We start from the raw sequence: 19,922 nt of genomic DNA on the forward strand, positions 1-19,922 counted from the left end.
CCCCCTAACCCTAACCCTAACCCTTAGGGTTAGGGTTAGGAAATGAGAACAGAAGGGAGTTTTTAATGTATGTACATATTTAAAGATGAGTATATATGAAGAAGTAAAATAAGGAAGCGTGAGATGGAAGATGAGTTTATCAGTACAAACTTTAGGGTTTTTCTTAGTGAGGTTTTCTAATGTTCTTCATGGTTAAATGAATTAATATGCTAAGTATAATTTGAGTAATCAGTAAGATCAGACCAGACTCCATTGATATTTCTTTTTAACCCTCATGTTGTCCTCGGGTCAAATTGACGCGTTTTCCTATATTAATGTCCTGTTTAATTCCCCAAAATAACATGATGGATTCCACACATCTTTGGCAAGTACACATCTTTACTTTCATTAATTTAATCTTTAATCTTATTTAATGTTATAGCATTTGAAAACAAATTGAAGTGTTTTTGAAATAGTATTGAGTAAAAGTTGACATATTCCAGTCTGTGATTATCATCAACATCCATTCCTTTAATTTTAGTCTCAATAATTCCTAATTTCTGCTTTTCTAACTCAAACATTAGGTATAATTTCCTATAAATGAGTTTTTTTTTTTACCATAAATTCCAAAAATAACTGTACAACTAAAGTTAATAAGTCAAAAAAGTGACAAACATTGAAAAAGAGTCAAAAATGTTAATAAAAGGGACAAAAAACGAAGAAAAAGTTAAACATTGGTAAAGTGTCAACAAAAGTGTTGATTTTCAATTTTGACGGGAAGACGACACGAGGGTTAAGTAAGTAAATAAATGTGTTTCTCTCTCTTTCTCTCCATGCAGTAGTGTCAGACCTGACCCTGCGAGTGTCCCAAGACTCAGGCTACCTCCAGACGTTGGGGGGCCTCGGGTCCCCCTCCGCCCCGCTCCCGGTCCTCCTTTTCCCCCTGTGCTGCCGGATGTGTGGCCTCACGCTGGAGGAGGCCGACCTCCTGGAGGGGGACAAGGCCGAGGGGGAGGTGGAGGGCGACGGAGGACAGGTACCGTTGCTAAAACTTTGATTTGTTGTTTCTGTTTTGTCATCGCTTGCAGAAAAAGGATTTCTTCATGTGAATAAAATGCAGAAAAAATAGGTTGTGCAATGTGTTTGTTTGCCTAGCGACAAGCAAACGGGAACTCTGACCACCACATACTTCCACATTACAACTGACACCCAATTTATGATAATGCACAATGCAAGTTTTTTTAACTTACATTTGACTGATGTTGCTCTGAGTGTAAAGCTCATTACAGTAAGACGTGAACTCTTCTCTCACCTGCTCTGAAAGTGAAACTATAATAAATATATAGTATATATAACACATGTTCACATGTCCCCAGTAGGGCTGTCAAAGAATGTTATATATTAAAATAAAGATTTTTATTGTGAAAAGAAAAGAAACATTCAATTAGGAAAATTCTTATTGTGAGAGAAGCTGCACAACATCGTCCGTCCGCCTCCTGCGTGCGTTAGGATTATTCTAACGTCATTATGAGCCGATGTTGACGATCCTCAGCAGAAATGACACATTTGACCGTGTGCTCTGTATTTATTGTTTAGGTGTGTCGTCGTTGCTCGTTGGACCTGCTGTCCAAAGACGGATCCGGGTCCCCCCGCAGCCTGGCCGTGTCTCGGGGACCCCGACGGGGCCCTCACGGTACCAAGCTGTACCGCTGCCCTCACTGCCCCTTCCTGTCGCACTACCCAAACCACCTGGCCCGCCACGCCCACACCCACTCGGAGGAGAAACCACACCGCTGCCCGCACTGCCCCTACACCTCCTCGCACCTCGACAACCTCAAGCGCCACCTGCGCGTGCACACGGGGGAGAAACCCTACCAGTGTCCGTCGTGCAGCTACGCCTGCGGAAACCTCGCCAACCTGCGGCGTCACGAGCGCATCCACTCGGGCGCCAAGCCGTTCCACTGCGGCGTCTGCGGCTACTCCTGCAACCAGAGCATGAACCTGAAGAGGCACATGCTGCGGCACACGGGGGAGAAGCCGTACGCCTGCGCCGAGTGCGACTACACGACGGGCCACTGGGACAATTACAAACGCCACCAGAGGAAACACGGGCACAACACGGACAGCTGGGACAAACACGCGCCCATCAATGGCCTCAGCTGGGGCAAAGACAGCCAGGAGAGCCAGAGTCAGGAACAGGAACAATGTTAGATCGTGTGTGTGTGTGTGTGTGTGTGTGTGTGTGTGTGTGTGTGTGTGTGTGTGTGTGTGTGTGTGTGTGTGTGTGTGTGTGTGTGTGTGTGTGTGTGTGTGTGTGTGTGTGTGACTGACTGACTTGAGTGCGTGCGTGTTTTATACACTGGTGAACCTCCAGCTCAGGTTGGAGCTTACCTCAGGTGCCTTTTGACAGACTGTATAGCTGCACTGACTTTATAAAGAGGCATTCATGTGTGTGTGCTGCACACACACACACACACACACACTCTTCAATGCAGTCCAGACTTGTGATCCGTCAGAATGTGACTGACTTTTCTAACGTGTGTGTGTGTCACAAAGCCAATCTGAAACTGCTGAATTGAAATGTCTATTTTTTCTTCCCCTCTACAGATAATCTATATTTTGTAAATGTGGGTGGATTGTTTTTTTTAATAATAGCAGGGCATGTTACAAGCTTGAGTAAATCTAGGAGTGTGTTTTTATTTTATTTTATTTTAAATCCAGTGGGGTTCCTGTGCAGCGTTAGTTCATTTCTAGATCTCTGAATCATCGTGATTGTTTCTCCAATCAGATCATTGTAGGCCAAATTGATAAGGACTCCATTTTACTACGTAGCTAACTAGCTACGTAGCTTTATTTATCAAAGATTACTGTCATGACGACTTCTAGGAACTGCTACCACAACTTCTGTGTCGACTAAAAGACATTTTTAACAGTCGGATATGTCGCTCACAAGATATTTATACCGAAACTAAACTAATTAACCGACTCTTGCCAAAAAGAAACCAAACATAAACATGATGACCGCCTAAAAAATGGAGGTTCAGTCTGATTATCAAGCTAGCGCCGGTCTTGAAGTCGGTGATCGGTTTGAAAATTGCAAAACATTTTCTTTCTTTTCTTGTGATCTAATGTTTTATTTTGAAATTAAGAACAATTGCAAACAATTCATTGGGACATAAGAACGTGTCCCAGGGCCACAGCTCATATTTCTATTATATTTACCAGAATGAATGTTTTCAAAGTGACGCAAAACGTAGTGAAAATGCCATTAAATCATATTATTTAAAGACATTTTAGTGTGGAAGGTGAGAGATTTTTAAAATGGAAATGCACAGGAGCCCTGCTGTCTGAATGAGGAGAGTTTCAACCAACAGGTGCTGCTGTTTTTTAAATATCTAGATCCTAAAATATCCCTGGCGTTCTCCTTAGAAACTCAGAGGATATTATTGCTTGCTTCAGCCCAGGTTTAGTCAAAATCAGCCAAAATCTCGGACATCAACAATTCAGGGAAGAATGGAAATGATGTTGAAATAAATAAAAAAACTCAGTAGGTATTTCAGTTGATGGGTAAATTTGAGTTAAAATCAAATAGCAATGTTAAAACTGAATTTATCACAAATCTATAACGTAATAAACAAAGCTGGCTCGTGAATATGTGAACGTTTAAATGCCTACGGCTACTTAACTAGTCGGCCTTTTGCTTTTTATAAATGACGGTTGGTGTCGCAATGAAAATGGATGAATTATGGCACTTGTGTGCAAAAATGTCAGCCCAAAATATGAAAGCAAAAGCCCTCACAGCAGCAAAAACTTGGGATGAGTGGGATCAATTTGCCTTCTTTCCCAAAAGTTAAAGAGTCTGAAGTCGGGATTAGCTTAGCTTAAAAATCAAAGGGAATTGGCTGGTTTGACTGTCCGAAATCTAAAAAAACACAGCACTGCCAACACCTCTGAAGCTCTCTAACGATCGCTTTTTGTTTTTTTGTTCGACCTGCACACAGACGGGTGTGAAGATGTCTTGTCTTCACCGTGGGGTTGCCAGGTTTGTTGTTCACAGTGCCTTCACATCTCGTAATAAAACCCGTGTGACTGAAGCCGCTTCCTCTTTTTCGTGCTCTCTGTTTAGGAAACACCTGCCTCACACGCCCTGGCAGGGGTGGAAGAACCAGGACGCTGAGGGACTCACGATGAAACACATCTCGTGTGAAAATACAAACGCACAACGCAGATATGCACCCCACAAAATCACCCAGACCCACAAACAGACACCTGAATTGAAGCTAAGACGCAGTAGGACACACATACCTCAAAATAAATGAGTTGTTAACGATGTAAAGGTGTGTTAATAGAGAAAGGAGCGAGGTCAGTCCACTGTGACTGTGACAGACTGATGATCTATAACATATCACATCAGTGCAGCCTGTATGTAAAGTAGATGGGGTTGTTGTGAGTGTGTGTGTGTATGAGTGTGTGTGTGTTGTGTGTTTAATTTCAGAAGTGACTATAGAAGGCTACACATACCTAAACTCATGGGCCTGGTGAGTACAGCATACAGTTTTTAAGCTATTTCATCTTTTATTTGAATGTTAATCTGCATTTTTGTGACTGAAATTAGTGCAGAAATCTACCTTTTAAATTTTAGATTTCCACATTTTTTTTTACCATTTTGTACTTTTATAATGACTTTATTAATTGTTTAATTGCTCGGAAACAAGATTTAAGAATCTGGTTTGTTGCTAGGTAGGTTTTCACATACAAGGAATTTCCTTTGGTGTTGATACAAAATAAAATCGATGATTTAAAAAGTCAAGAAACATAAATATAGGATAAGAAAATGCTCTAAGAAACTACATTGTATGTATTCTAAAATACAATATTTGGGGCCTGAACTTGATGGAGACATTTTAAAGATCTTCTGTGCTCTCTCAAGTTGTTAAAATAAACCCAGGGTGTAGCTCTCCAAGTCACAAATGCACAGAAATGCACTCGTGTAACACAAAATATTAGGACTGTTGTCTGAACGTGATCATTGTGCACACACTGCAGACTTATATCTGATAAAATCAGTTAAATTTCACTAAAATCAAAGACATTTAACAGCTTTTACGTCACACTTTCTCTCGTATCCTTCACAGATATTCACCTCATTTATTAATTTGTACACTTTGGCATTTCTAGTTACACACTCTTTATATAAAAGCTGCTTTATTAAAAAGTGGCGTCGTGTTTTGCAGCATTATGACAGAAGTCATGACAAGATATACACGTTAAACCGAAGGAAAATATACAAAATTATACAATGCATAACACAGACGGAGTTTATGAAAATGCTTCTCGTTTTGTGGTTTTCGGCTCAGCTGGCTTCTGTTTTTCTTGTGGTTGTAAAAATATAAAAACATCAGATATTGACGTTGAGGTCATGAACTTTAACTCCTTTTAATAGACTTTCATCAAAAGGTCTTTTTCTCACTGTTGTGAACTTTGCAACGTAACAAGTTTTTAGGGATTTCCTCTCAGTCGATTAGTCGACCGATCTGTGGTTTTGGTTTTAATCGACTAAGATTTCTTTAGTTGATAAGTCATTTTTTTATGCTTATTCATGCCTAATTACCAAGATACTTATGACACATTTCTGGTGAACACAAGATTTAAAGTGGTGCTTTTGCAGGATCAATTATGTAGAAACTCAGTTTTACATATGGTTAATTAACTACATTTAGATTGGGATTTTATACAATTATATTGTGCTTTTCTACATGTATGTTGTGCTTTTCTACATGTATGTTGGGATTTTCTACATGTATGTTGTGCTTTTCTACATGTATGTTGGGATTTTCTACATTTAGTTTGGGATTTTCTGGTCTTAACCACCTCTCAAAGCTGGATGGTTAAATATCTACATTTATATTGGGCTTTTCTACATTTATATTGGGCTTTTCTACATGTATATTTTGCTTCTTCCTACATTTATATTTGGCTGTTTCTACATTTATATTGTGCTTTTCTTTTGCTTTTACATTGTTTACGTATTGGGCTTTTCTACATTTATATTGTGCTTTTCTACATTTTATTGGCTTTTCTAATGTTATGTGTGCTTTTCTACATTTATATAGTGCTTTTTCTACATGTATATTGTGCTTTCTCCTTTATTTGTGCTTTTCTACAGTATATTGTTGTCTTTTTCTCACATTTATATTGTGCTTTTCTACATTATATAGTGCTTTTTCTACATTTATTTGTCTTTTCTACATTTATATTGTGCTTTTTTTACAGTTATATTGTTTTCTACTTTAGTATGTCTTTTCTACAGTTTATTGTGCTTTTCTACAGTTATAATTGTGCTTTTCCTACACTTATATTGCTTTCTACATTTATATTGTGCTTTTCTACATTTATATGGTGCTTTTCTACATTTTATTTGGGCTTTCTCTCATTTATATTGGTGCTTTTCTACATTATTGGGCTTTTCTTTACATTTATATTGTGCTTTTCTCCTTTATAATGGGCTTTTCTACATTTATGTGCTTTTCTACAGTTATATTGGGCTTTTCTACATTTAATGTTCTTTTCTACATTTATATTGTGCTTTTCTAACAGTTTATATTGTGCTTTTTCTACATTTATATTGTGCTTTTCTACATTATATTGGGCTTTTCTACATTTATATTGGGCTTTTCTACATTTATAGGTGCTTTTCACATTTATATGGCTTTCTACATTTAATTGTGCTTTTCTACATTTATATAGTGCTTTTCTACATTTTATATTGTGCTTTTCTCATTTATATTGTGCTTTCTACAGTATATTGTGCTTTTCTACATTTATATTGGGCTTTTCTACATTTATATTGGGATTCTACATTTATATTGGGCTTTCTACAGTTATAGTGGGCTTTTCTACATTTTATATTGGCTTTTCTACATTTATATTGGGATTTTCTACAGTTACATTGGGTTTTCTACATTATATTTGGCTTTTCTACATTTATATTGGGATTTTTTCTACTTTATATTGTGCTTTTCTACATTTATAATTGGTGCTTTCTACATTTATTTTATTGTCTTTCTACAGTTATATTGGGATTTTCTACCTTTAATGTGCTTTTCTACAGTTATATTGTGCTTTTTCTACATTTATATAGTGCTTTTCTACAGTTTAATGTGCTTTTCTACATTTAAATGTTCTTTCTACTCTTTATATTGTGCTTTTCTACAGTTATAATGTGCCTTTTCCTACATTTATATGTGCTTTTTCCTACATTTATATTGTGCTTTTCTACATTTATATTGTGCTTTCTACATTTATATTTGTGCTTTTTCTACATTTTATAGTAGTGCTTTTCTACTTTATATTGTGCTGTTCTACATTTTATTGTGCTTTTCTACAGTTAATATTGTGCTTTTCTACATTTTATTGTGCTTTTCTACATTTATATTGTTCTTTTTCTACATTTATATTGTGCTTTTTCTACAGTTATATTGTGCTTTTTACAGTTATATTGGCTTTTCTACATTTATATTGTGCTTTTCTACTTTATATTGTGCTTTTCTACATTATATTGTTCTTTTAATTATATTGGCTTTCTACTTTATTTGGGCTTTTTTCTACATTTATATGGGCTTTTCTACATTTATATTGGATTTTGTCTACAGTTAAATTGGGATTTTACATTTATTTGCTTTTTTCTACATTTAAGATGTGCTTTTCTACATTTATATGGCTTTTCTACATTTATATGTGGATTTTCTACATTTAATATTGGGCTTTTCTACAGTTATATTGTGCTTTTCACATTTATTGGTTTTCTACAGTTATAAGGTGCTTTTCTACAGTTATAATGTGCTTTTCTACATTTATAATTGTGCTTTTCTACTTATATTGTTGTCTTTTCTACAGTTATAATGTGCTTTCTACAGTTTAATGTGCTTTTTCTACAGTTATATGTGTCTTTTCTCTACATTTATATGTGCTTTTCTACAGTTATAATGTGCTTTTCTACAGTTATAAGTGCTTTTCTACAGTTAATGTGCTTTTCTACATTTATATTGTGCTTTTCTACAGTTATAATGTGCTTTTCTACAGTTATAATGTGCTTTTCTACAGTTATATTGTGCTTTTCTACAGTTATATTGTGCTTTTCTACAGTTATATGTGCTTTTCTACAGTTATATTGTGCTTTTCTACAGTTATATTGTGCTTTTCTACAGTTATATTGTGCTTTTCTACAGTTATATTGTGCTTTTCTACAGTTATAATGTGCTTTTCTGATCTCAACCACCTCTCAAAGCTCACATCTCTGTCGATTAGTCAACAAAATCATGTGTTAGTCAACTAAGAACTTCTTTATCCGAGGACAAGTTTCACACCGATCGGCGCTGTAGTTGACGAGGGTTTTCTCTGCAGAAACATTCCCAGCCCCAGCTGTTCCCGGGGGACATCGTGGAGTACCCCAGGAACAAATACTTCTCTCATTTCGCGGTGTACTACGGAGAAAGAGACGGCGTTCCCTACGTTGCTCACCTGACGTGTCGAGGTCGGTGTTTTCCCGCTTTAATGGCTTTGTATTGGAGTCGAATTTCATTTAAAATGCATCACATGTGTCACCTGAAGCATCCATGATCTCTTTAAAAGTTTCTTTTGTTGTATATTTCTCTTGACTTGTGTATTCATTATTGTTATAATAAGTCAGGTAAAGGAGATGAAGTTGAACTTTTCTAACTTTCAAACCATGATAATCCTTTTAATTGATACTGTCAATCAATATAATGTGGAATTTGGGCAGGATGCTGCCCTATAATCAAGACAATGCAATTTATTTCCAGGTAATTCAGTATATTGGAAAACAAATTAAGTTTAATCTCAATGCAGTGACTTTAGAAAATAAGACTCAGAGGTCTAACCTGCAAATTACCTGTAAAATAAAGATATTATATAACATTAGAAACTGGAAACTTTTGTAAAAATGCAGGTTTTTATTGTTTAATATGTGACAGGAAGGAAGCAATGACCATGGTTAATAATCATGATAATTATATATAATATATTTATATATAATAATTGTAATCTTGATCATGTACGAGCCTACAAAGCAATACATCTTTCTAATTTGTAAGTTGAATTTCTCTTAAAAAAAGTGACAAAATCTGCCATTACATTCAAATATTTGATATTTTTGTTAATATCTTTAACACTCAGGTTTATTTTCCTTAAAGTAATGAAGCAACCGGCTCTAATTTTGCTTGTTTTTAAGATACAGACACTCATTTTTAAGAAATACGCGCTGATATGTGCAGATCTCGTTCTCCACAGCTGATCACACTCAGGGTGGTTTGGTCCATTTCAACCACGTTAGACTCTTCCGAGACTTTTTATTATTCTAATACCCGATTTCTAAAACCCTCGTGATGTGTTGTTGTCAGATTCAGACTCCAAGCTGCCGCTGTTTGGCCGAGCTCTGAGGTCAGAGGTCAAACTGGATCCACTGGAGCTGCTGGGGAAGAAATACAAGGTAACACTCATAGAAAACACAGTGTGAGGGGCAATTGATAGAGAGAGAGTGTGTGGTGGGTAGTTGATATACAGTGTGTGTGTGTGTGTGTGTGTGTTGTTTTTGTGTGATTTGACAAGTGTGTTGGTGTACAGAGAGTGGTGTGGGGTACAGAGTGTGTGGTGCGTGTGTGTGTGTTGTGTTGTGTGTGTGTGTTGTGTTGTTGTGGCACGAGTGTTTGTGTGGTACGAGAGTGTGTGAGGGGTATTGTATTACACAGAGATGTGTGTGCGGTACCTAGTTGTTTGGAGGGGTATTTGCTCCAAGTGTGTGTGTGGTACAGTGTGTGTGAGGGGTAGTTGATACACAGAGTGTGTGTGGTGGTACATAGTGTGTGTGAGGGGTAGTTGATACACAGAGTGTGTGTGGTGGTACATAGTGTGTGTGTGAGGGTAGTTGATACACAGAGTGTGTGTGGTGGTACATAGTGGGTGGGTTGAGGTGGTAGTTGATCCGAGTGGTGAGGGGTAGTTGATAACAGTGTGTGTGTGTGTTGGTGTGTGGTGTGTGTGTTAATAGTGTGTGGGTGGGTAATTGAACACAGAGTTGGTGTGGTGGTACATAGTGTGTGTGAGGGGTAGTTGATACACAGAGAGTGTGTGTAGTGGTACATAGTGTGTGTGAGGGGTAGTTGATACACAGAGAGTGTGTGTAGTGGTACATAGTGTGTGTGAGGGGTAGTTGATACACAAGAGTGTGTGTGGGGTAATTGATACACAGTGTGTGAGGGGTAGTTGATATACAGAGTGTGTGTGTGAGGGGTAGTTGATATACAGAGTGCGTGTGTGAGGGGTAATTGATACACAGTGTGTGTGTGATGGTACACAGTGTGTGTGGAGGGTAATTGATACCAGAGGTGTGTGGGGGTAGTGTCACAGTGGTGTGTGTGTGTGTTGTGTGGTTGTGGTGTGTGTTGTGTGTGTGTGTGGTGTGTGTGATGGTACACAGAGTGTGTGTGAGGGGTAATTGATACACAGAGTGTGTGTGAGGGGTAGTTGATACATAGAGTGTGTGTGAGGGGTAGTTGATGAGGTTTTTGTGTTTCTGGCAGGTCAACAACATGCTGGACGACTCGTTCTCGGCCAGAGACTTCCACAGCGTGGTGAAGCCGGCCATCGAGGACCTGATGGGCCGCGAGGTCACGTTCGACATCCTGTTTCATAACAGCGAGCACCAGGCGACGCTCCTCAGATACGGAGTCAAGAAGTCTGAGCAGGTCGGTGGAGGACGGCCGAGGAGGTCTGACGCTCTGGGGGGGCTTTTATTTAATTTACTCACAACGTGTAGTATGTGGTCTGAGCTACAGGGACAGTTTAGGGTGTTTCTCCGTGAAAAATAGACAACAATCTTTAATAGACTGTTATTGAAACTCTTCATTTTAACCCCAACCGATCGTCAGACACCGCCTACCAAGATTCTGGGTCTAGGCCTGGGTCTGGGCGTGGGCTCGGGTCGGTGCCTGGGGCTGGGCTTGGGTTCTGGGCCTGGGCCTGGGCTCTGGGCCTGGGTCTGGGCCTGGGTCAGGATCTGGGCCTAGGCCATAGGCCTGGGCCTGGGTCTGGTCCTGGGCCCGCGTCTGGGCCTGGGCATGGGTCATGAACGATTAGTCTCATCAGAGCCTGCTGCAGACAGTTTGAAAATCTCTAGTTTTTTTTCTTGAGAAACACCTTAACTTCTTGTGTTGTGTGTGGTGTGTGTGGTGTGTGGTGTGGTGTGTGGTGGTGTGTGTTTTGTGTGTGTGTGTGTGTGTGTGTGTGTGTGTGTGTGTGTGTGTGTGTGTGTGTTGCAGATAGAGAGGATTTACGAGCACATCATGCCCGCCTGGAAGAAGCTGTTTGCTGAGAAGAAACTGTGAAAACGGCGTCACGTGCAGTTCTCACCTCGACCACCAGGGGGCGACGTTGTTCCCCGAGTTCAAGAAGAAGGTTACGTGGAAATAAGAGAGATTTTAAATGAGATATCACGATTTAAGTTGTAGTATTTAGAGAAAAAAGTTGTTTTGGATTGAGTAGATTAGCCGGCAGGTGCACACTGACTTTTAATATTTGTGTTAATTGTTAAATTCATTAATTTAAACCAGATATGGGATTTTAAGGTCATATTTTTGAGAAAGAATTTGGAAATTTAAGTCATATTTTTGAGAATTACAAGAACTATTTGTAAATTTGTAATATTTAATATTAAATCTACATGAAAAGAGATCCTGTTGTAAGGATAAAGTTATAATTTTAGATAATCTGTTGTAGTGATATTATAGCTTCTTCTCATGAAACTACTTAGTTTTTTCTCAAAATATTGACTTTGTTCCCAAAATGGTTGAAAGAAATATCCAAATCTCTATTTTTTTTAGGATTTAATATGACAAATGATCTAATTTTTGCATGTATGTGGCGGCATCCTTTGTCCAAATGTTTAAATGCTACAAATAACACAAAAAAGCTTGTTCAGAAGCATCAAGTCCTCTCGGTGCTACTGTTATTTTAAAGTATTTAATTATTTTGTCATCTTACTGTTTTCATATTGTTATTTTCTTGTTTTGTTGTTGCTTTTTCTTTTTGTAACGTTCACATCTCTCACATAAACCTTCATTTACACACCGAGACCGATCAGACATCTTTAAAATTAAAGAGGAAATCTGCTTTTATCAACGTGAGCTTTATTCTCATATTATTCTCATATTATCTTCTTCTTCTTCTTCTGTCCCTCTGTAACATTAACGCTGCTGTTTAGTGAAGTCTAACATCTAACATCAGTCCACCAATCAAACCGAGAACAGAAGACGCAGTTTGGTGACGGGGATCATGGGAGTTGTAGTCTTGATTGCAGTCGGCTTCTCTTAGTTAGGATTCCTTCGGTGGTCATTGAGGTTTTTATCCGCAGAGGTCTCCTCCTTCTCCAAAACAACGCTTCACTGCAAAAATGGGTAATTTGTCAAATCTGTGGGGCTCGTTGGAGGAGGGGCCGCCAGCCAAGGGGCCAAGGGCCGAGGGGCTGCGGGCCACAAGACGAGGGGCCGAGGGCCACAAGCCGAGGAGCCGAGGGCCACGAGCCGAGGAGCCGAGGGCCGAGGGCGAGGAGCCGAGGGCCACGAGCCGAGGGGCCTCGGGCCATGAGACGAGGGGCCGAGGACCACGAGACGAGGGGCCGCATTGCCGCCAGCCAAGGGGCCGAGGGGCTGCGGGCCACGAGACGAGGGGCTGAGGGCCACAAGCCGAGGAGCCGAGGGCCGAGGGCGAGGAGCCGAGGGCCACGAGCCGAGGGGCCTCGGGCCATGAGACGAGGGGCCGAGGACCACGAGACGAGGGGCCGATTGGCCGCCAGCCAAGGGGCCGAGGGGCTGCGGGCCACGAGACGAGGGGCTGAGGGCCACAAGCCGAGGGCGAGGAGCCGAGGGCCACGAGCCGAGGGGCCTCGGGCCATGAGACGAGGGGCCGAGGACCACGAGACGAGGGGCCGATTGGCCGCCAGCCAAGGGGCCGAGGGGCTGCGGGCCACGAGACGAGGGACCGAGGGCCACGAGACGAGGGTTTGCGAGAAGAGGGGCCGAGGTCCTTGAGACGAGGGGCCGATTGGCCGCCAGCCAAAGGGCCGAGGGCCGAGGGGCTGTGGGCCACGAGACGAGGGGCCGAGGGCCACGAGACGAAGGTTCGCGAGAAGAGGGGCCGAGGGCCACGAGACGAGGGGCCGAGGCCCACGAGACGAGGGGCCGAGGCCCACGAGACGAGGGGCCGAGGCCCATGAGTCGAGGGGCCGAGGCCCACGAGTCGAGGGGCCGAGGGCCACGAGACGAGGGTTCGCGAGAAGAGGGGCCGAGGGCCACGAGACGAGGGGCCGAGGCCCACGAGTCGAGGGGCCGAGGGCCACGAGACGAGGGTTCGCGAGAAGAGGGGCCGAGGGCCACGAGACGAGGGTTTGCGAGAAGAGGGGCCGAGGTCCTTGAGACGAGGGGCCGATTGGCCGCCAGCCAAAGGGCCGAGGGCCGAGGGGCTGCGGGCCACGAGACGAGGGGCCGAGGGCCACGAGACGAAGGTTCGCGAGAAGAGGGGCCGAGGGCCCGCTAGCGTTTTCTCAGCTCGTTTCTCTAAAAACTTGTAAACCAGATGTCTGACGTCTAAAGGGATTAATCTGGATAAAATACAGAGTTAAAAAAACACCCAAATCTAAAAAGGTGTGGGTCAAAATGTGTCACAAACCTGGATAAAAATTCAATTTCTGACGGCTTTTGGCTGACAACGTGCACAAAGGGGATATGATGTCATCAGCGTGCGACCATGACCGACATGTAACGGAGCGTGCACCTTGAATAAAATGTCAGATTTCCCCCTGGTTTGAACATTGGTGGAATCATTTGGGATAATGTAAGTACACAACTCAACTTATTATATATTACAAAAGTCATTTTTTTTTATTCATTTAAATGAGAAAATGTTACATTAATATTTTTAAATCTTAAGTTTCATCACTTCTTCCTCAACTGAAAACTTGTTTTCATTAACTAAACAAGGTTAGAAAATAATGAAAATTAAACTTTATAATTCCCCAAAGCTAAATGTGAAATCATAGTGTGTGTTATTGTGTCTGAAAACAGGTAAATCTGACTTTCAGAATGATATAAACCAGAAAAAAGCACATTTTTAGTCTTTTCAGTGGACTTATTTAAAGATTTACTGTTTCAGAGTTTTTTTATTCTGCTCATTTTAAGCTCCTCGGTCATTTCTTCTGACTTTATCGTCCCTCTTTCACAGTTTCGGTGCCAGAGAACCGCCTCCGGCCGCCTTCAGCGTGTCTCTGAGCCACGGTACCAGGATGCGGTTTGTCTCCGCCGGCTTGTCCATCTGAGTCCAGTGTCCACACTCCTCAATGTGTCCTCTGCTCAGGTTCGGGATCTGGAGTCCACAAACGGAGACATTTGCAGTCAGGTACTAGTACACACTGTCTGTCTTTAGGAAGGAGGGACGGATGCTGCATCTACACTACGTTTTGGGTTTAAAATCAACATCTGTTGCTACGTTCGTGCCTCGCGTCCTCACTATTGCGGCGTTTCCGAGCCTCTAAAACCGTGGTTTCCCAAACTTTTTCAGCTCGAGACCCAAAAGAGAAATTCGGTGTCTCCCCCCGGGACCCAAATTCGCAAAAACACACCATGAATCATTGTAACATCGACATTTTTAAAATGTGGACAAAAGACGGAACAAACCATGAATTTAAACGTGTATGAAGTACATTTATTCTGTTATAAAAGTAAACAAAAACAGAGAAGGTCTCTATTCTCCTTTTCTGTGTCTCATCCCTTTTTTCAACTGATGTTCTCATCCCCCCCCATCGTCCCTCAGTCCCGACACCAACGTTGTTTTAAAATAATGCTGACTTGAATTTAATGAGATGTATGTGACTTATTGAAGATTTCAACCAGCTGATCTAGTCCAGGTTCGGTTTTTGAAAGTGCCCCATTCTGAGGTCATTCTGTGGTTATTCTGAGGTTATTCTGAGGTTATTCTGAGGTTATTCTGAGGTCATTCTGAGGTTATTCTGAGGTTATTCTGAGGTCATGCTGAGGTCATTCTGAGGTTATTCTGAGGTTATTCTGAGGTCATTCTGTGGTTATTCTGAGGTCATTCTAAGGTCATGCTGAGGTCATTCTAAGGTCATGCTGAGGTCATGCTGAGGTCATTCTGAGGTCATGCTGAGGTCATGCTGAGGTCATTCTGAGGTCATTCTGAGCATTTAGTCTGCTCTCTGCCAATTGGCGACCCAATAAAACGGGTCTGTGACCCATTTTGGGTCCCGACCCTATGTTTGGGAAACATTGCTCTAAAACAAAGACATTTGGAAACACCGCCTCCCCCGTTGGTTGGTTGGAAAACTCTGGTCTTGTGTTGTATTATTGTAATATTTAATAATAATTAAAAAATGTAATATTGTAATAGTTTTTTTAGCTCAAAATGCCTAAAAACCTAAAAGCTAAAACGTAGTAGTGCTGGTGTTTTCTCACCAAGTCCTCCATCCCCTTGGAGAAGGCCGGCAGCAGAACCTGGTCTTTACCCGCCGTCACCATCAGAGCAGGCATCAGCAGCTAGCACACACACACACACACACACACACACACACACACACACACACACACACACACACACACACACACACGTCACAAGAAAAACAACATTTCAACTCAATCCCAGATGTCTCTCCCTTTCCGCTCTTCGACTCCCTACAAAGATGGAACAGAAGTGCGATGTCTCACTCTGTAGCTAAAACACAGAGCTCAACACAAAGGGTGAAAAGAGGAGCAGTACAACAAAATATGGTGTTTTAAATTAAACCACATAAACCTATGTTGATATAACCTCTAAATACATTCATCAACATGGAAATTAGCATAATATGAGCACTTTAAGAACAGAAAGGGACAACAAAGCTAATTAAGGGCTTATATAGTATGTCATTTTTTTCATTTTATTCCATGTTTTTATGACTTTAAAAAGGTTAATTAATCTAATATTTGTGGTGTGTAACAAACCTTTCCAGTAGGACGAGAACACATCCACCTCCAGTTGGCCTCTCCGTTTCGATACCAGTTCAACGGTCTCCTGAAACGTGAATTAAAATCTATTTAATATCGCAATTAAACAAGATTCACAATCAGCAGCATCCTCCATCCTGACATGGAGACTCAAGGACTCCTTTGTCCCTCATGCCATCATACAACTCCTCACTCGGGGGGGTAATAGGACAGTAGAGGACAGGAAGGAGTGGTAGCCACTCTTTTACTGTGCAATTAAGTAATTAATAATCTACCCACATGCATACTGTCCTGGACACTTTAACTGCTCTTAACTGATAATTTATGGTAAAAGTCTTTTTTATAGTTTTATTGTTGTTATCATACTGTTTTTCTCTTATACTGTATTTTTTTTATACCTTTTTGTAAGCTGCTGATGCTGGAAATTTAAATTTCCTTGCAGGAGTCAATAGTCAAATTGAGTTTTTGGGACAGAATTTGACTTCATTGGTCAAAACCTTTTTCTCTTTAATCAAGACAGTTGAGTTGTGATTATTGCTGAATGTGTGCGACCTGAAGCCTCGCTCTTTGTACTGGCTGACGTAGTACTGCAGGTCGGCCTCCGTCAGCATGCGGCCCCGGGGAATCTGCTCCGGCAGACCCACAAACAGACCACCTGTAACAGACGGGACATTTGGAACGAGCTCTTTAAAGTGTCTTTTTATACTTTTGTAATGTTTAGTGGGAAAATGGAGTCTCACCTCGAGCACAGACGCCTGCAGTGCTGAGGGCAGGACGCGTCCCCTGAGACAGAAACAGGTCTTTGATTTGGCCCTGAAGACTTGATACTGTGTGTGTGTTTGTGTCATTGTGTTTGTCATTGTGTGTGTAAGTGTGTGTGTGTGTGTTACAGCCCTTCACACACAACAACACACACAGTTTACTACAGTAGAAAGTATCTGGGGAGTGCAACTGAATCTCTGTGTGTGTGTAAGTGTGTCATTGTGTGTGTGTGTGTGTGTGTGTGTGTGTGTGTGTGTGTGGTGTGGGTGTGTGGGTGTGTGTGTGTGTGTGTGGTGTGGTGTTGTGTGTGTGTGTGTGTGTGTGGGTGTGGTGTGTGTGTGTCATTGTGTGTGTGTGCTACAGCCTTCACACACAACCCACACAGTTTACTACGTAGAAGTATCTGGGGAGTGTAACTGAATCTATCTCTCTCTCTGTGGGGGTTTGGGTGTGTGTGTGTGTGTGTGTGTGTGTGTGTGTGTGTGTGTGTGTGTGTGTCCTCACCACTTCAGCACTGCTGAAAAAGAAAATCTTGAACGTTCTCTCCAAGTCTTTCTCCAGCTCGGCCTCTGCTACGCCCTGCAACACACACACACACGTGTACAGATATTATGCTACTGCACAGAGAAAAACTAGAAATACTTCATGCATTTACAGCATTCATGTGTGTGTGTGTGTGTGTGTGTGTATAGGATTAATAAACTAGATATAATGTGTTTGTTAGTGAAATTTAAACGTGCTGGTACTTCTACTGCAGTGAAAGTACTGATACTCCACTGAAAATCCACTCCAAGTAAAAGACCTGCATTTCACAGTAAAAGGACATAAGTCTTTAAAAGTATTTAAAGTAAGTAAAAGTATTCAGAGTGCAATGTATAAAATGTCAGTGTTCAAAAATATCTAAATTGAAAATGAAGGACCTTAAAATCTTTTTAAAACATTGGGCATGCGGCGGATGTAAGGCAATTATGTTGGAAATGTACTTCCGTTGATCCAGAATAATTTATCTCCAGATGCATCTGGAGATACGTGGTTTACACTGGACAGGAAGGGAGGGGGGGGGAGAGAAATGTGATGTCATGCCGCAGACGGACTCACAGGTTTTTGGAAGTAGAGCTGGTAGTCGAATATGGAAACGGCCTTCATTCTCTCTGCAGGAGGTACAGCAGGATCCACGGGGAACAGAGGCGTGTTCAGGGACGCTACAGCCCTGCACACACACACACACCACCCAACACCCACCACACAAACACACACACACACACACACACAACACCACAAACACACACACCACACAACACACACACACACACACACACCACACCACATACATACATACACACACACACAGATTACTACAGTAGAAAGTATCTGTGGAGTGTAACTGAATCTCTCTCTGTTGTCTGTCTATGTGTGTGTGTGTGTGTGTGTGTGTGTGTGTGTGTGTGTGTGTGTGTGTTTACCTCACTCTCTCAGGGTAATACTGAGCCATGGTCCACACCAGGATGCCGCCCCAGTCATGTCCCACCAGAGTGACCTGCGGCAGCGACTGGAGACGAGACGGAGAAGAAGCAACATGGACAACAAGATGGACCACAACATGGACATCAAACATAAGTGAGGTAACCATCTTTTTACTGCAGTCAAATACATAGAAACTTAAGCTGCTTCTACACTGCTTCGTTTGGGTTTAAAAATGAACATCTTATCCCAGTCTAATGCGTATGGTCGTGTGATATTTGTCGTTAGACGTGTTGATATGGACGGAGATTAGTTCTGCTACTGGAGATAAAACTCTTGTGTGGACGGAGATGGTTTTCGCCTCAAAATGCTGCTTAAAAGTAACTTTAAAAGTTAAAATGTAGTAGTGTAGGTGTAGCCTGACCTGTGCTGGTGTATATAAATGCACTAATCACCCTTTAATTCTAACTCTGTTCATCATTTAATTTAACATTAATTAGTGGGTCAGTTAATGTGTTATTTACTCACCATTTTGTCCATAAATGTGATTAAATCCTGGGGAAAGACAGCATGTTCAATGGTATTTAATATTATTTTATTTAAGCATATTTAAATAATACTATATATATATCTGACTGTGAAAAGTCAGCTGCAAATCAGCCTATTTAATGTCATTAGAATAAAATGTATTAACCAAAAAACATTGGTATTTCTTTCTGTGGAAGAAATTCACATTTCCTGTTAAATGTAGAGAAGGTTTCTTTACATATTTCTGTGATTTTAGATTTAATCTAGACTTAATGAAGTGTGTGTTAGGGAGTTTGTACCTTGCAAAGCTGCTCCTGAGAATATTCTTCTACGTCTGTTAGGAGAAAAAACGGGAAGCAATACAAATTAATTTAAAAAAAAACATGTTAAGATGCAGCGCTGGAAGTATTAAGATCCTTTACTCCAGTAAAAGTACTTGTACTACTTGTGAAAAAACATTTATGCTATGTATATATATACACATTAGGGATGCATCAATGCATTGGTTAAAAATGGACTTCAATGTGTAAAAATAACCACCTGAGATAAAAAAAATGAATCACAACGCAATGTTTCAGCAGCCTATTTCACTCATTTGTCTGCAGTTCATTCATAAATCCTGAGAAAATCTCATTGTGAACTTAAAATCATGAATATTCTAACGTTACGCTCGTTAAAGCCCTGATATACAAGCAGAAAAACACATACATTTCAATGTAAAAACAATTGAAACGCACCTTATAACCCAGGAAATCAGATAATATTGTGAATGATGTAATAAGTTACGATGGTGCTATTTGATTGGTAGTTCACCTGGTGGCGCTGTGGACTCTCCGTACCCCTTCATGTCCAGAGCCAGCACCCTGAAACCAGCTGCTGCCACGGCCGGGATCTGAGAGAGAGAGAGGGAGAGAGCGAGAGAGAGAGCGAGAGACCTTCAACAGACAGGTAGAAAAACCTCGTATCTGCTTGTTTTTTAGCAGAGGTGTTCTGGTGTTACCTGGTATCTCCAGGAGTACCAGCTCTCAGGGAAGCCGTGACACAGCAGCACTGGTGGACCTGAGCCCATCTCAACAAAATGAGTCCTCACGCCAGGCTGAGACACACACACACACACACACACAC

The 19,922-nt window shown here is 41.2% G+C and overlaps 3 protein-coding genes across 4 annotated transcripts in view; 2 read left to right on the forward strand and 1 right to left on the reverse strand.

Annotated features, from left to right (window-relative positions):
• The window catches only part of LOC116673732 (zinc finger protein 513), a 10,838-nt gene extending 6,767 nt beyond the window's left edge, over positions 1–4,071 (forward strand). For both annotated transcript variants that reach the window (XM_032505963.1, XM_032505964.1), the window contains exons 6-7: positions 819–1,015; positions 1,576–4,071. In XM_032505963.1, the coding sequence (XP_032361854.1) occupies positions 819–1,015; positions 1,576–2,190 (812 nt within the window). In that variant the 3' untranslated portion in view covers positions 2,191–4,071. The remainder of the gene's footprint in view (positions 1–818; positions 1,016–1,575) is intronic.
• A 162-nt stretch (positions 4,072–4,233) lies between these two features.
• Positions 4,234–11,952, forward strand: plaat1l (phospholipase A and acyltransferase 1-like). The gene is made up of 5 exons (XM_032505965.1): positions 4,234–4,517; positions 8,383–8,512; positions 9,399–9,487; positions 10,578–10,742; positions 11,316–11,952. Exons 1-5 carry the CDS (start codon positions 4,509–4,511, stop codon positions 11,379–11,381), a joined length of 459 nt encoding a protein of 152 aa, XP_032361856.1. The 5' UTR covers positions 4,234–4,508; the 3' UTR covers positions 11,382–11,952.
• A 2,103-nt stretch (positions 11,953–14,055) lies between these two features.
• ephx2 (epoxide hydrolase 2, cytoplasmic) overlaps positions 14,056–19,922 on the reverse strand; it is a 16,726-nt gene continuing 10,859 nt past the window's right edge. The window contains 12 exon segments of the mRNA XM_032506728.1: positions 14,056–14,412; positions 15,519–15,599; positions 16,044–16,113; positions 16,599–16,701; positions 16,787–16,829; positions 17,313–17,387; positions 17,907–18,018; positions 18,272–18,357; positions 18,798–18,824; positions 19,097–19,131; positions 19,611–19,689; positions 19,798–19,893. Of these exon segments, the coding sequence (XP_032362619.1) occupies positions 14,266–14,412; positions 15,519–15,599; positions 16,044–16,113; positions 16,599–16,701; positions 16,787–16,829; positions 17,313–17,387; positions 17,907–18,018; positions 18,272–18,357; positions 18,798–18,824; positions 19,097–19,131; positions 19,611–19,689; positions 19,798–19,893 (954 nt within the window). The 3' untranslated portion in view covers positions 14,056–14,265.

This window comes from Etheostoma spectabile, chromosome 24 (assembly GCF_008692095.1).
Source record: "Etheostoma spectabile isolate EspeVRDwgs_2016 chromosome 24, UIUC_Espe_1.0, whole genome shotgun sequence".
NCBI lineage: Eukaryota > Metazoa > Chordata > Actinopteri > Perciformes > Percidae > Etheostoma > Etheostoma spectabile.